Consider the following 11606-nt stretch of genomic DNA (forward strand, 5'->3'; position numbering starts at 1 on the left):
GGGAATCCATCCCATTTACAATAGCACCAAAAACCATATGTTACCTTGGAATTAACTTAACCAGAGACGTAAGGGACCTATATCCTAGAAACTATAAATCACTCTTGAAAGACATTGAGGAAGACATAAAAAGATAGAAAAAAATTCCATAGTCATGGATTGGAAGAATTAGCATAGTTAAAATATCCATGCTACCCAGAGCAATCTACACTTTCAATGCTATCCCGATCAAAATACCGAGGACATTTTTCAAAGAACTGGAACAAATNAAAGAACTGGAACAAATAGTCCTTAAGTTTGTATGGAAACAGAAAAGGCCCCAAATTTCCAAGGAATTGTTGAAAAGGAAAAACAAAGCTGGGGGCATCACAATGCCGGATTTCGAGCTATACTACAAAGCTGTGATTACAAAGACAGCATGGTACTGGCCCAAAAACAGACACACAGACCAATGGAACACAATAGAGACCCCAGAAATGGACCCTCAGCTCTTTGGGCAACTAATCTTTGATAAAGAAGGAAAAAAACTCCGATGGAAAAAAAGACAGCCTCTTCAATAATTGGTGCTGGGAAAATTGGACAGCTACATGCAAAAGAATTAAACTTGACCACTCTCTCACACCATACACAAAAGTAAACTCCAAATGGATGAAAGACCTCAATGTGAGACCGGAGTCCATCGAAATTCTAGAGGAGAACATAGGCAACAACCCCTATCACATCACCCAAAGCAACCTTTTTCATGATACATCTCCAAAGGCAAGAGAAACAAAAGATTAAATGAACTTATGGGACTTCATCAAGATAAAAATCTTCTGTACAGCCAAGGATACAGTCAAAAAAACTAAGAAGCATCCCATGGAATGGGAGAATATATTTGCATAAGACACTACAGATAAAGGACTGGAATCCAAGATCTACAAAGAACTTCTCAAACTCAATACACGAGAAACAAATAAACAAATCAAAAAAATGGGCAGAATATATGAACAGACACTTTTCCAATGAAGACATACAAACGACTAACAGACACATGAAAAAATGTTCAAAATCATTAGCCATCAGGGAAATTCAAATCAAAGCCACACTGAGATAACACCATACGCCAGTTAGAATGGCAAAAATAGACAAGGCAAGAAACAACAATTGTTGGAGAGGATGTGGAGAAAGGGGATCCCTCCTACATTGTTGGTGGGAATGCAAGTTGGTACAGCCACTCTGGAAAACAGTGTGGAAGTCTCTTAAAAAGGTAAAAATTTAGCTACCCTATGATCCAGCCATTGCACTACTGGGTGTTTACCGCAAAGATACAGACGTAGTGAAGTGAAGGGCCATATGCACCCCAATGTTCATAGCAGCATTGTCCACAATAGCCAAATCATGGAAGGAGCCGAGATGCCCTTCAACAGATGACTGGATTAAGAAGCTGTGGTCCATATATACAATGGAATATTACTCAGCTATCAGAAAGAACGAATTCTCAACATTTGCTGCAACATGGACGGTACAGGAGGAGAAAATGCTAACTGAAATAAGTAGAGCCGAGAAAGAAAATTATCATATCAATTTTCTCATCTATGGAACATAAGAACTAGGTTGATAGGTAGGGGAAGAATGGGATAAAGAAAGGGGGTATAATCAGAAGGGGGAATGAAGCATGAGAGACTAAGGACTCTCGGAAAGAAACTGAGGGCCTCAGAGGGGAGAGGGGTGGAGGATTGGGATAGACCGGTGATGGATAATAATGAGGGCACGTATTGCATGGTGCACTGGGTATTATACGCAACTAATGAAGCATCGAACTTTACATCGGAATTGGGGGATGTACAGTATGGTGACTAACATAATATTATAAAAAATCATTAAAAAAAAGAAGCTAGCAGCTAAGCTGCATGAGATCACTTGTCACTAGCTGTTGACAATATTTATGGCTTGTTTCCTTATTCAAGACAAAAATCAGATGTTCACCATGTTTTTAAATGTGCTTTCATGAGGCACCTGAGTTGCTCAGATGGTCATTAAATGTCTGCCTTTGGCTCAGGTCATGATCTCCGGATACTGGATTGAGTCCCACATCGGGATCCAACTTGGTGGGGAATGTGTTTCTCCCTCTCCCTCTTCCTCTCCACTAGCTTGTACTCTCTCTCCCTCTCTCTCAAGTGAAAAAGTAAAATCTTTGAAAAAGAAACAAATGATTTTTCATAACACATCTCCAAAGGCATGAGAAACAAAAAAATGAACGCGTGGTACTTCATTAAGAAAAAACACTTCTGCACAGCCAAGGAAACAGTCAAAAAACCTAAGAGGCAGCCCACGGAATGGGAGAAGATATTTGCAATTGACACTACAGATAAAAGATTAGTACCCAAGATCTACAAAGAACTCAAACTCAATACACAGGAAACAAATAATCAAATAAAAAAATGGGCAGAACATATGAACAGATACTTTTCCAATGAAGACATACAACTGGCTAACAGACACATGAAAAATGTTCCAAATCATTAGCCACCAGGGAAATTCAAATCAAAACCACATTACGATACCACCTTACAACAGTCAGAATGGCAAAAATGGACAAGGCAGGAAACAACAAATGTTGGAGAAGAAGTGGAGAAAGGGGATCCCTCGTACATTTTTAGTGGAAATGCCAGATGGTATAGCCACTCTGAAAAACAGTGTGGAGGTCCCTTAAATAGTTAAAAATTGAGCTACCCTACGATCCAGCAATTGAAATGCTGGGTATTTACCCCAAAGATACAGGCGTAGTGAAGAGAAGGGCCATATCACCCCCAATGTTCATAGCAGCATTGTCCATAATAGCTAAATTGTGGAAGGAGTTGAGATGCCCTTCAACAGATGACTGGATTAAGAAGGTGTGGTCCATATATACAATGGAATATTACTCAGCCATCAAAAAGAATGATTTCACAACATTTGCCGCAACATGGACGGGACTGGAGAAGATAATGCTACGTGAAATAAGTCAAGCAGAGAAATACAATTATCATATGGTTTCACTCATTTATGGAACATAGGAAGTAAGAAGATTGGTAGGAGAAGAAAGTGAAGAAGAAAGGGGGTGTTACAGAAGGGGGAATTAACCATGAGAGACTATAGACTCTGGGAAACAAACTGTGGGCATCAGAGTGGAGGGCGGTGGGTGAATGGGATAGGCCAGTGATGGGTATTAAGGATACCATGTATTGCATGTTGCACTGGGTGTTATACTCAAGTAATGAGTCATCAAACTTTACATCAAAATCTAGGGATGCACTATATGGTGACTAACTTAATATAATAAAAAATATTATTAAATAAAAAAAAGGAAGCATCCAGATAGATCAGCAGGACCTCCTCAAAAGGGTGACATGTACATACATGACGTTATCTGCATATTTTCAGATGGTGTTGCTGAAGTTCCCACAGGAATGCACACTCTGCTCCTGCCAGTAAGTTGAGCACTTACAACTGTGCCTGTTCTGTGGTTCAGGCCCTGTGATATGCGCACAGTAGGGAGCTGACAGCAGACAGGATGGAACTGGGGGCCAGAGAGCACTGAGTGCAGGGAGACACTGGCCTGACTGCTGGTGTGTTGTTGTTTTCTCGGCAGGTGATGGAAATATTGTCAGTGTGATTATGGGATGATGGCCAAACCCCCTACATGTACGTAAAATCACTGTATATCTATTATTATTTTTAATTTACCCTGGACCCAAGCGCATGTGCATGTGGACACTATCCCTCACTTGGGTGTGCTGGCTCAGGGGACAGCATAATCTGTGTGTCACTCTTCTCTCCTCCAGGTCTGGTCTTCCCACCAGGACTTTCTCCTACAGAAGCCTCCACAGAAGCTTCTCAATAAAAGAGACTTAGAGACAAGACCTGTCATTGGAGGTGTTTTTGTCACACTTCCTCCTTATCTGAGACACTGTGAGTAATGGTAGCTTCTCCCACTGCCGTGAGCTGTAGCACAGAAATAGCCTCGTCCTCAGTCTGCAGCCCAGAGATGGGCAGGACCCCTGCATTGGCTGAGGCATCTTTGGATCCAGAGAAGCGGCTGGGGACCCCAGAGCCCTGGTGCAGAACTGAGTCTGAGTAGAACCTCAGCAGATACCAGGGAGGGCTCCATGGCTGCTGCTGGAACCAGTATGTTTGGTAGCTGCCCACACTGAACCCAGTGCTGAAGGGGCAGGTGAGTCTGGCGGATGATCCCAGAGATGCAGAGAGGGAGGGCGGCTGGGTCAGCAGAGGCTGGGACAGGGAACCTGCCAGCACGGTGTGGTTAATGGGACAAGAAACAGGGAGAAATTTATCAAGACGCTGACTTCAGGAAGAGTGACTTTGAGAGCTGCCGGTTTCTCCGAGGTCTGTCCCTACCTGTATAATAGGAGAGAAGCATAAGGAGCAGAGGTGTGCAGGCCATGGTGACACAGACACTGGTCCCCACAGTGGGCTGGGCTGACCCAGGCCTCCTTTTCTCCTCCACCCTCTGCCCCAGAAGGGGCTGTCCATGCAAATAAGTCTCATCCAGTGTCTTCCCAGCTCTTCCCTTAGCCCTGGTGCTGGAGCTCAGCCCACACCACACACTGAGGATAATGGGGGTGGCCTCAGCCCTGGGGACAGCCCTGGGAGGAAGCACCTGCTGAGACCCCACACAGATCCCTGTTCAGGGGACCCTGCCAGGGCTGAGAGGACACAGCTGCTGAGTCCCCATCAGGGAGCACAGACCCCAATCCACAGGCCAAGTTCCTTCCAGTGAAAGCTCCTCAAGAAGCAGTCCAGTAGGGACAACAGGGCAGTCCCACAGCGCCCCCTGTTGGTCATGGGCACAGCAGTCCCTCTGTACCAAAGCCCTGAGAGCCCAGCTGATTTCTGCAGCTCATCGCATCCCTGTGGACACACACATCCGTGGACCAAGTCTTAGTGCATGTTTCCCTGCTGTCTGAAATTACATCATCCCTAACAAATCTTAGGCAGCCCCAATGGCATGAGGCAAAGTAGTATGTAACAATTGATATGATAATCTTTGCATGTTTCCAGACTCAAAGGGTAACTAAATTTTCTTAGGCTTCTCTAATCCCAAAGGACAAAATCTGCGTTCAGATGTACAATATAAATGGAGATAAAGCACATATGATAACATGCACGGTTCATAGCTCTGGTGGCCTGTTGCTGAGCTGCTGTGTGCAGCTCTCAGTGAAGGTGCTGGAGGGCACCACTCGTGCTGCTGGGTTCTCAGTGTCCTGTAGAGGCTCCCTGCACAATTAATGCTCGGGGCTATGGCAAGACTTTTTTTTGTGTTTGTGTGTGAAACTGAAAATCCTCTTCAGATTTCTTTTCACACTAAAAGCAGGTACGAATGTAAAGATTCCATAAAAGCCAAGTGTGTAAAGAGAACTTTTAAAAGTTGGGGAGACCTGTACTATGTTTCTGACCTTTGTGCTCGTTTACAGTAATTTCTCACTCCAGGAGGAGCCCTATTCCATGGGAGATGGAAATGTGTGAATATGTAATTACAGCACTTCCTAGACAAAGCTGGATGACCCAGCTGTGCATCAGGGCAGCTGTGTCACTGAGCAGGGACAGTGGAGCTGTTTTGCAGAAATTGTAAGGGCTGTTTCTGGGAAAGGCATAGAGAGAGAATATTGTAAGGATACACTCACTCAGGGGCCTAATGTTCCCAGAGTTCACTGCTGGTTCACACCTGATATAAGTCTACATCCTTACAGTGAGACTAATGTTGGTGTTGCTGTATTATGAGTCTCCTGGAACTTCTCATAACCCCCAGTGCACAGGCCCTGGCATTTGATGTCTGCATTGGTCATGAGACTAAAATACTTTCAACAAAAATGTGCACACTGTTCACACTTCCCACTCTAGTTTTCATTTCCTTTTACAGTTAACCTGGGAATTCAGTATTTCTTGTTTCACTCTGATGTACTTAGGATTCATTTTCCTTTTTATTAGTCCGGTTTTGTAGCTATTCTCAGTATGAGGATCGAAATAAATCCTTACACTTTAGAAGGGACCTCCCTCTTCTTAGAACTTCTTTCTCCATCAAGGGGCTCCCAGAACAAGGCATCCCACCCTGATTGAAGCTGCATCGTGTTCATTTGGTAAATGCCTTCATGGATTCACAGTAATAAAAAAAAACCTTCATTTTCTCCTTTTTTTTTCTGTAATATGAGGGCTTTCTTTGACAATGAAGGTTGGATTCCTAGGTCCTGTTCTCTAAAATACTGTGATGCGTTTCACCATCATTTCAACCAAAGAGTCAGAGGAAAACCAAAGAGAGAGAAAAACAATCTATGACACATGAGAGTAAACCTTACTGGCCTCACCTTAGCTGACTACATCTGCAGCAACCCCACGTCCATATAAGGTCACATCCTGAAATACAAGAGTACAAGAGTTTTTAGAACTTTCATCACATGAATTGATGAAGATACAGTTCAACCCATAACAATTAACACCCATGGTTTATTCAGATTGTCTTAGTTTTTACCTAATGTCTCTATGCTGTTCTAAGATCCAGTTGAGGATTCTCTCTGGCATTTAGTTGTGATGCTTCCTTAAGCTTCTCTCACTGTGACACTTTCTCAGACTCTCCTCATTTGGGTGACTTTGTCCACACTTGCCGAGTGGGAATCATGCCCGACACCCTTCAGGCTAAGGTTTTGCACCAGTTACTTGAAATCTCTCTGCTGAAATGTGTCTCTTTTTCCTCCATTTATTCATTTGTTCAAACAGTGAACAATATGGACCATGGAGAGCTATTTTAGGCTTTGAGTTCTAAACTGATACTATTACATTTATTTGGTTGCTCACATCTTTCCAGTTTTGTGCAATGGAAGCATTTTATGTTAGCTCCTGGACTCCTTGACACACCCTGCTGAGTGTGTGTGTGTGTGTGTGTGTGTGTGTGTGCTGGGTGTGCATGTGTGCTGATGTGCTCGTGTTTGACTTGGATTCTTCATTTTCTGACACTAGAAGGTGCTCCACACTCAGCCTGTGGAATTCCTGGTCTGGGGATTAAGATTTCTCCAAAGAAGCCCGCGTGTCCTCTGGCAGAATGGTATTAGAGAGCGGTATTTGGGACAGTGCACCTCATGGTTACAGGGCAACTCTGCTTGTTCTCCCACTCAGCTGACAGACAGAGGACTTCTATATGAGCCAACTAACCCAGGAACATGCACAGAGTTGTGACTGTTTCCACAGGTGATTATCTGTCTCCATCAAACGACACACGATTCCAAGCTGTCAGCTCCAGCTCTAACCCATGACCACACGCTTCACTCAAGCCTCCTTCCCTGGTTATTTCTGTGAACTTCCATTCCTAACATGAGAAATCTGGCTCCACCACCACCAATGCACTGACTTGATTGTTCAATTCCAGGATGCAGTGCATCCCCATCAACATAATCTGCCTGTTCCCCGCGGGACATGAGCTTACCTACTAGAGAACAGAGTTCACCCACAGTCTCTTATGATTCTACACTGATGGGCTCCACTCATTTTCACCAACACTCAGCAGCGTCCCCGAGCCCTGCACTGAGCTGAGCCCACACGTCTGTGCTGCAGGTATGTGGGTTTGTCACAGTCCGCATCCCATACCAAGCCCCAAACCTCCCAAATGAGTTGTACCTGCACCTTTTGGAATCTGTCGTGTGGCTGTACAGTGTTCAGTGACTCTGACAGTGTCATGGTGTTATTTCAGTGCTGTGACAGCATCGTATAGAATCATTCTGTTGCTCAGAAATATTTTCCTTTGTTCACATGATCAACTCTCTTGTCTCTTTTATTCTCCCAGAAACTGCAGATGTTTGCACTCTCTCCAGAGTGTGCGCTGCTTGCCATATGTGATGAAACTTTAACCATACTATGTATTCTTTCCCTTTTTATAAATGTGCTGCCTATTTGCTGGCATCTCAGTTCGGTTCCATGTTTGGGTGATTAAATATAAACCTGGGGTAAATCTCTGTGGACAGAATTCTGCTTGCTTTCAGTTTTAATGATTAGCAACGAAACTGGAATAAATATTTACGTGCAGGTTTTTTCTACAGAGAAAAGTTTGGGGATTTTTAAAATATTTTTCCAATTCTAAGTGACCATCTCTTTCTTAAAGAATCAGGAAATAAGACAAAACTAGGCAGCAGCACCATTTCTAACCAAGTAGATAATAATTTCCAATGTTATTCTTCAAACACCACATGGGGAGTGCTGAGGTCCCATGATATGTTCAGAGACAAAATAAAATGTTTTTTATATATGAAGAACAGAAGGGAAAAAAATAATATGGTCCAGCCTAGAAGTAAAATACCCCAGCTGATGAAACAAGAAATGTCTATTCACATGGAGACTCTTTATTGAGGAATGGGCTGCTCTGAGTGACTCTAAGGACAGGAGTGACAGGCGAGCCTCGGCCTTGTCGATGTTCCTGATGGACCCGAGCCCAGGGCATCAGCAAAGGAATAAGGAGCATCACAGCCTAAGCTGAGCAGAAACTGCTGGCATGTGTCCCCCTCTACAGATGAGCAAGTGGGTTTTTGTCTCACTTCCCCTCATGACTGGAGCACTGTGTGAGCACTGAGACTGCTGTCCCATGATGTGCAGTAATAATCTGCCTCGCCCTCAGCCTGGAGCCCAGTGATGGTCAAGGTGCCTGAGCTGCCAGACCTGGAGCCAGAGAATCGATCCGGGATCCCCGATGGTCGGTTGTTATTACTATAGATGACGGTTCTGGGGACTTTTCCTGGCAGCTGTTGGATCCAGTTCACATTCCATCCACCCCCAATGTTGGAGCTGCTTCCAGTGCAGGAGACGGTGACCTTCTGGCCCAGGGCCCCAGACATGGAGGATGGCTGAGACAGCAGAGACTGGGACCAGGACCCTGCATGGGGGAGAGACACAGAGACAGTGATGCTGGGGTCTGCAAACAAGAGGAGGATACAGGATCCGCATGTCCTCCCAGGGTCCCTTTACTTGTTCCCACATCCAGTCACCTGTGAAGTGAGCAAGGAGGGTGAGGAGGAGAGGGGACCAAGCCATGGTGGAGCTCATCCCTGGTCCTGACTACTGTGCCCCACAGATGAGCATAGCCTCCTCTAATCTCTCCCTTCACCTCTTCATCCTCTGAGAGAGGGAGGGCCTGACCATGCAAATGAGACCCCAGTTCTCTGACCCCTCCCTTGCCCTGGGTCAGGTCCCTCTGCCTGGGGATGTCAGGGGGATGGGCAGGGGAGGGGCTGTTGTGGGGCATGGGGTTGATAGGCCATAGCTGCAAGCCCTGAGCAGAGGGCAGAGGTGTCAGCTCCCAGCTCTGATCACCACTGACTCCTCAGAAATGGCCCCAGCAAACCCTGGTGGCCAGTACCAGACACACCTTTGTGTGACCAGTGACCAGAGCCCATCAGAGACATTGACTACATCTTTGAAGCTCTGTCCACTCTTTCCTGCATTAGGCACAGGCCAGCTCTCCCCTTAGGTGTCTTCCCATCACCTCAGTGCAGACTTTATGCTCTACTCAGACTCCTCAGGTGAGTCTGTCCATGGAGATCTTGCATGTTCATGAGTCAGGACTGAAGTGGCGTCTCTACACAAACTCCTTTTAGATCAGAACCAAGTACAGGGGTGCCTGAGTGGGACAGCGGCTAAGTGTCTGCCTTTGGCTCAGGGCATGATCCTGGCATTTTGGGATCAAGGCCCACATCAGGCTCTTCCTCTATGAGCCTGCTTCTTCCTCTCCCACTCCCCCTGCTTGTGTTCCCTCTCTCCCTGGCTGTCACAAATGAATAAATAAATAAAATCTTTAAAAAAAAAGAACCAAGTCCAGAGCAGTGATAGTTCCACGTGGACACATGGCCTTTCTGTGAAAGACACTGTGCACTTCCTTCTTATGTGACTCCTCCCTGGTTTGCAGATCTGCCCTTGCTCTGAGGTTCCCACAGCTCTGAGGAGACAGGGAATGCTTCTCTGAAGGTTTTGGGTAGAAGCCCTCATGTGCCTTTCTAGAGGTAAACATGCTGTAAATCTTGGTCATCTGTCACTGTTTCCACCTGCTTGAAACAGCAGTTCTCTGCACCCTGTGGCCAGTGATTCCCTCCGAGGATCTGTCCTCCCAGCACAGACACAAGTCTGCAGGAGCCCTGGCATATGGGGCTGTGTGGCAATGACGTCAGAACACAAAGGGCAATCGTGACAGAAGTTCTAGGAGAAAAGGAGTAACAATTGCAGATGCTCTGACCGGATCCAGTGACAGTGGTTATGTATTCGTCACCACTGAGCCCAATGTGTATTTAAAACGGATTTGTGTTATTTTATGCAAAGTCCTCCTCAATAAGATTGATCTAAGCTAAAGGACAAAGTCCTGTGAAGATGCAGGTGCAATCACGAGCATCCTTTTCCAAATGTGTACTTATTGCCGTGAGAATATGGATACTGATTTCTGAAAACCATCGATGCAACAACAATGGAGAGGGATGCTTTCTGTTCTTCGTTTAAAAGAGAAGTTTGTAAACTTTAAAAAATCACTATTTTTTTATCACAAATTTTGTGTCCTGGGTCTGGAGCTGCAGCTAGGAAGCCAGATATGCTGCCCAGTGAAACCCCATTAGGGGCTTGTTCCTATGAACCTCAGAGCCTTCTCAGTGATGGAATACACACATCCAGTCAGAACTTCCAGGACAGGGGGGTTTGACGTCAGACCATCCTCTGTTGTGGGCACAGCTCTTGTCCCTGTACCCCGTGTAGAGCATGTCCAGATAGAGCAGGTGTTCCTTCCACCACCCATGAGCAGAGCAAGGAATTGCTATTACCCAGGGCCACCTGGACCCAGAGGATTCTGTTAAATGTCCCACAAGTGAGTGGTGGAGATGTGGAGATAAAGGGGATTGTGTCCCTGATATCACAGGCCCTGTGGCCCTCGCCTGGGACAGACTTTCCAGCAGAAGTCCAGCCAATTGGAGGTGTCACTAGGGTGGCTGAGGGAGTGTCATCCAGGATTGAGAGCCCAGGAGGATGTGTCTCCTTTCCCCATCAAGAGTCTATTTCCCCAGAATCAATGTACTGACCAGCCACAGGCACACACTAGAGCCCAGAGACAGTCCAGAGCTGAGCTGCCCACAGCGACAAAGATTCCCTCCCTGACTCCTGAGTATCAGACTTGTCCCAGGAGAGCAGGTATTCAGGGCGTGGCATGGCTCTTCTCGTGACAGGAACCTTGTTACCCTCAGTATCAGTGGTGCTATTTGGGTTAGGGATTCTGTCGCGTGGAGGTTGTAATGCTGAGGGTGGCTGGGTGAGCCCAGGTTGATCCTGACTTCTGGAGGGAGAGAGAGGCCTGGAAACTGTGGACTCAAGGACAATGTGAGAGGGGAGAAAGGATAGAGGGGTCACACACACACACACACACAAACACACAACCAGAATGAGAATATTCTCCATGTACTATCCCCTTAGCTTTCCTTCAGAAGCCAAACATGACGGCAAGTGTCCCTCTGTCCCTCTTATGTTTTCCCACCCCCTGAGGTTTGATCTCCATGCAAACCCATCTCCAGAGCATGCTCCCTGTAAGAACTTCCAGGGTCCTGGATCATGGAGCTAAA

At 45.8% G+C, this 11606-nt stretch overlaps 1 pseudogene and 1 gene segment (V, D, J or C); both read right to left on the bottom strand.

Moving 5' to 3' along the window:
- Positions 1–3919: 3919 nt before the first annotated feature.
- LOC117797877 lies at positions 3920–4437 on the bottom strand (annotated as a pseudogene).
- A 4127-nt stretch (positions 4438–8564) lies between these two features.
- LOC109488775 lies at positions 8565–9118 on the bottom strand. The segment is given in 2 exon segments: positions 8565–8893; positions 9006–9118. Coding segments are annotated over 2 exon segments (387 nt in total).
- Between the last annotated feature and the right edge of the window lie 2488 nt (positions 9119–11606).

Source organism: Ailuropoda melanoleuca, unplaced genomic scaffold (assembly GCF_002007445.2).
Source record: "Ailuropoda melanoleuca isolate Jingjing unplaced genomic scaffold, ASM200744v2 unplaced-scaffold1697, whole genome shotgun sequence".
In the NCBI taxonomy this organism is placed as follows: domain Eukaryota; kingdom Metazoa; phylum Chordata; class Mammalia; order Carnivora; family Ursidae; genus Ailuropoda; species Ailuropoda melanoleuca.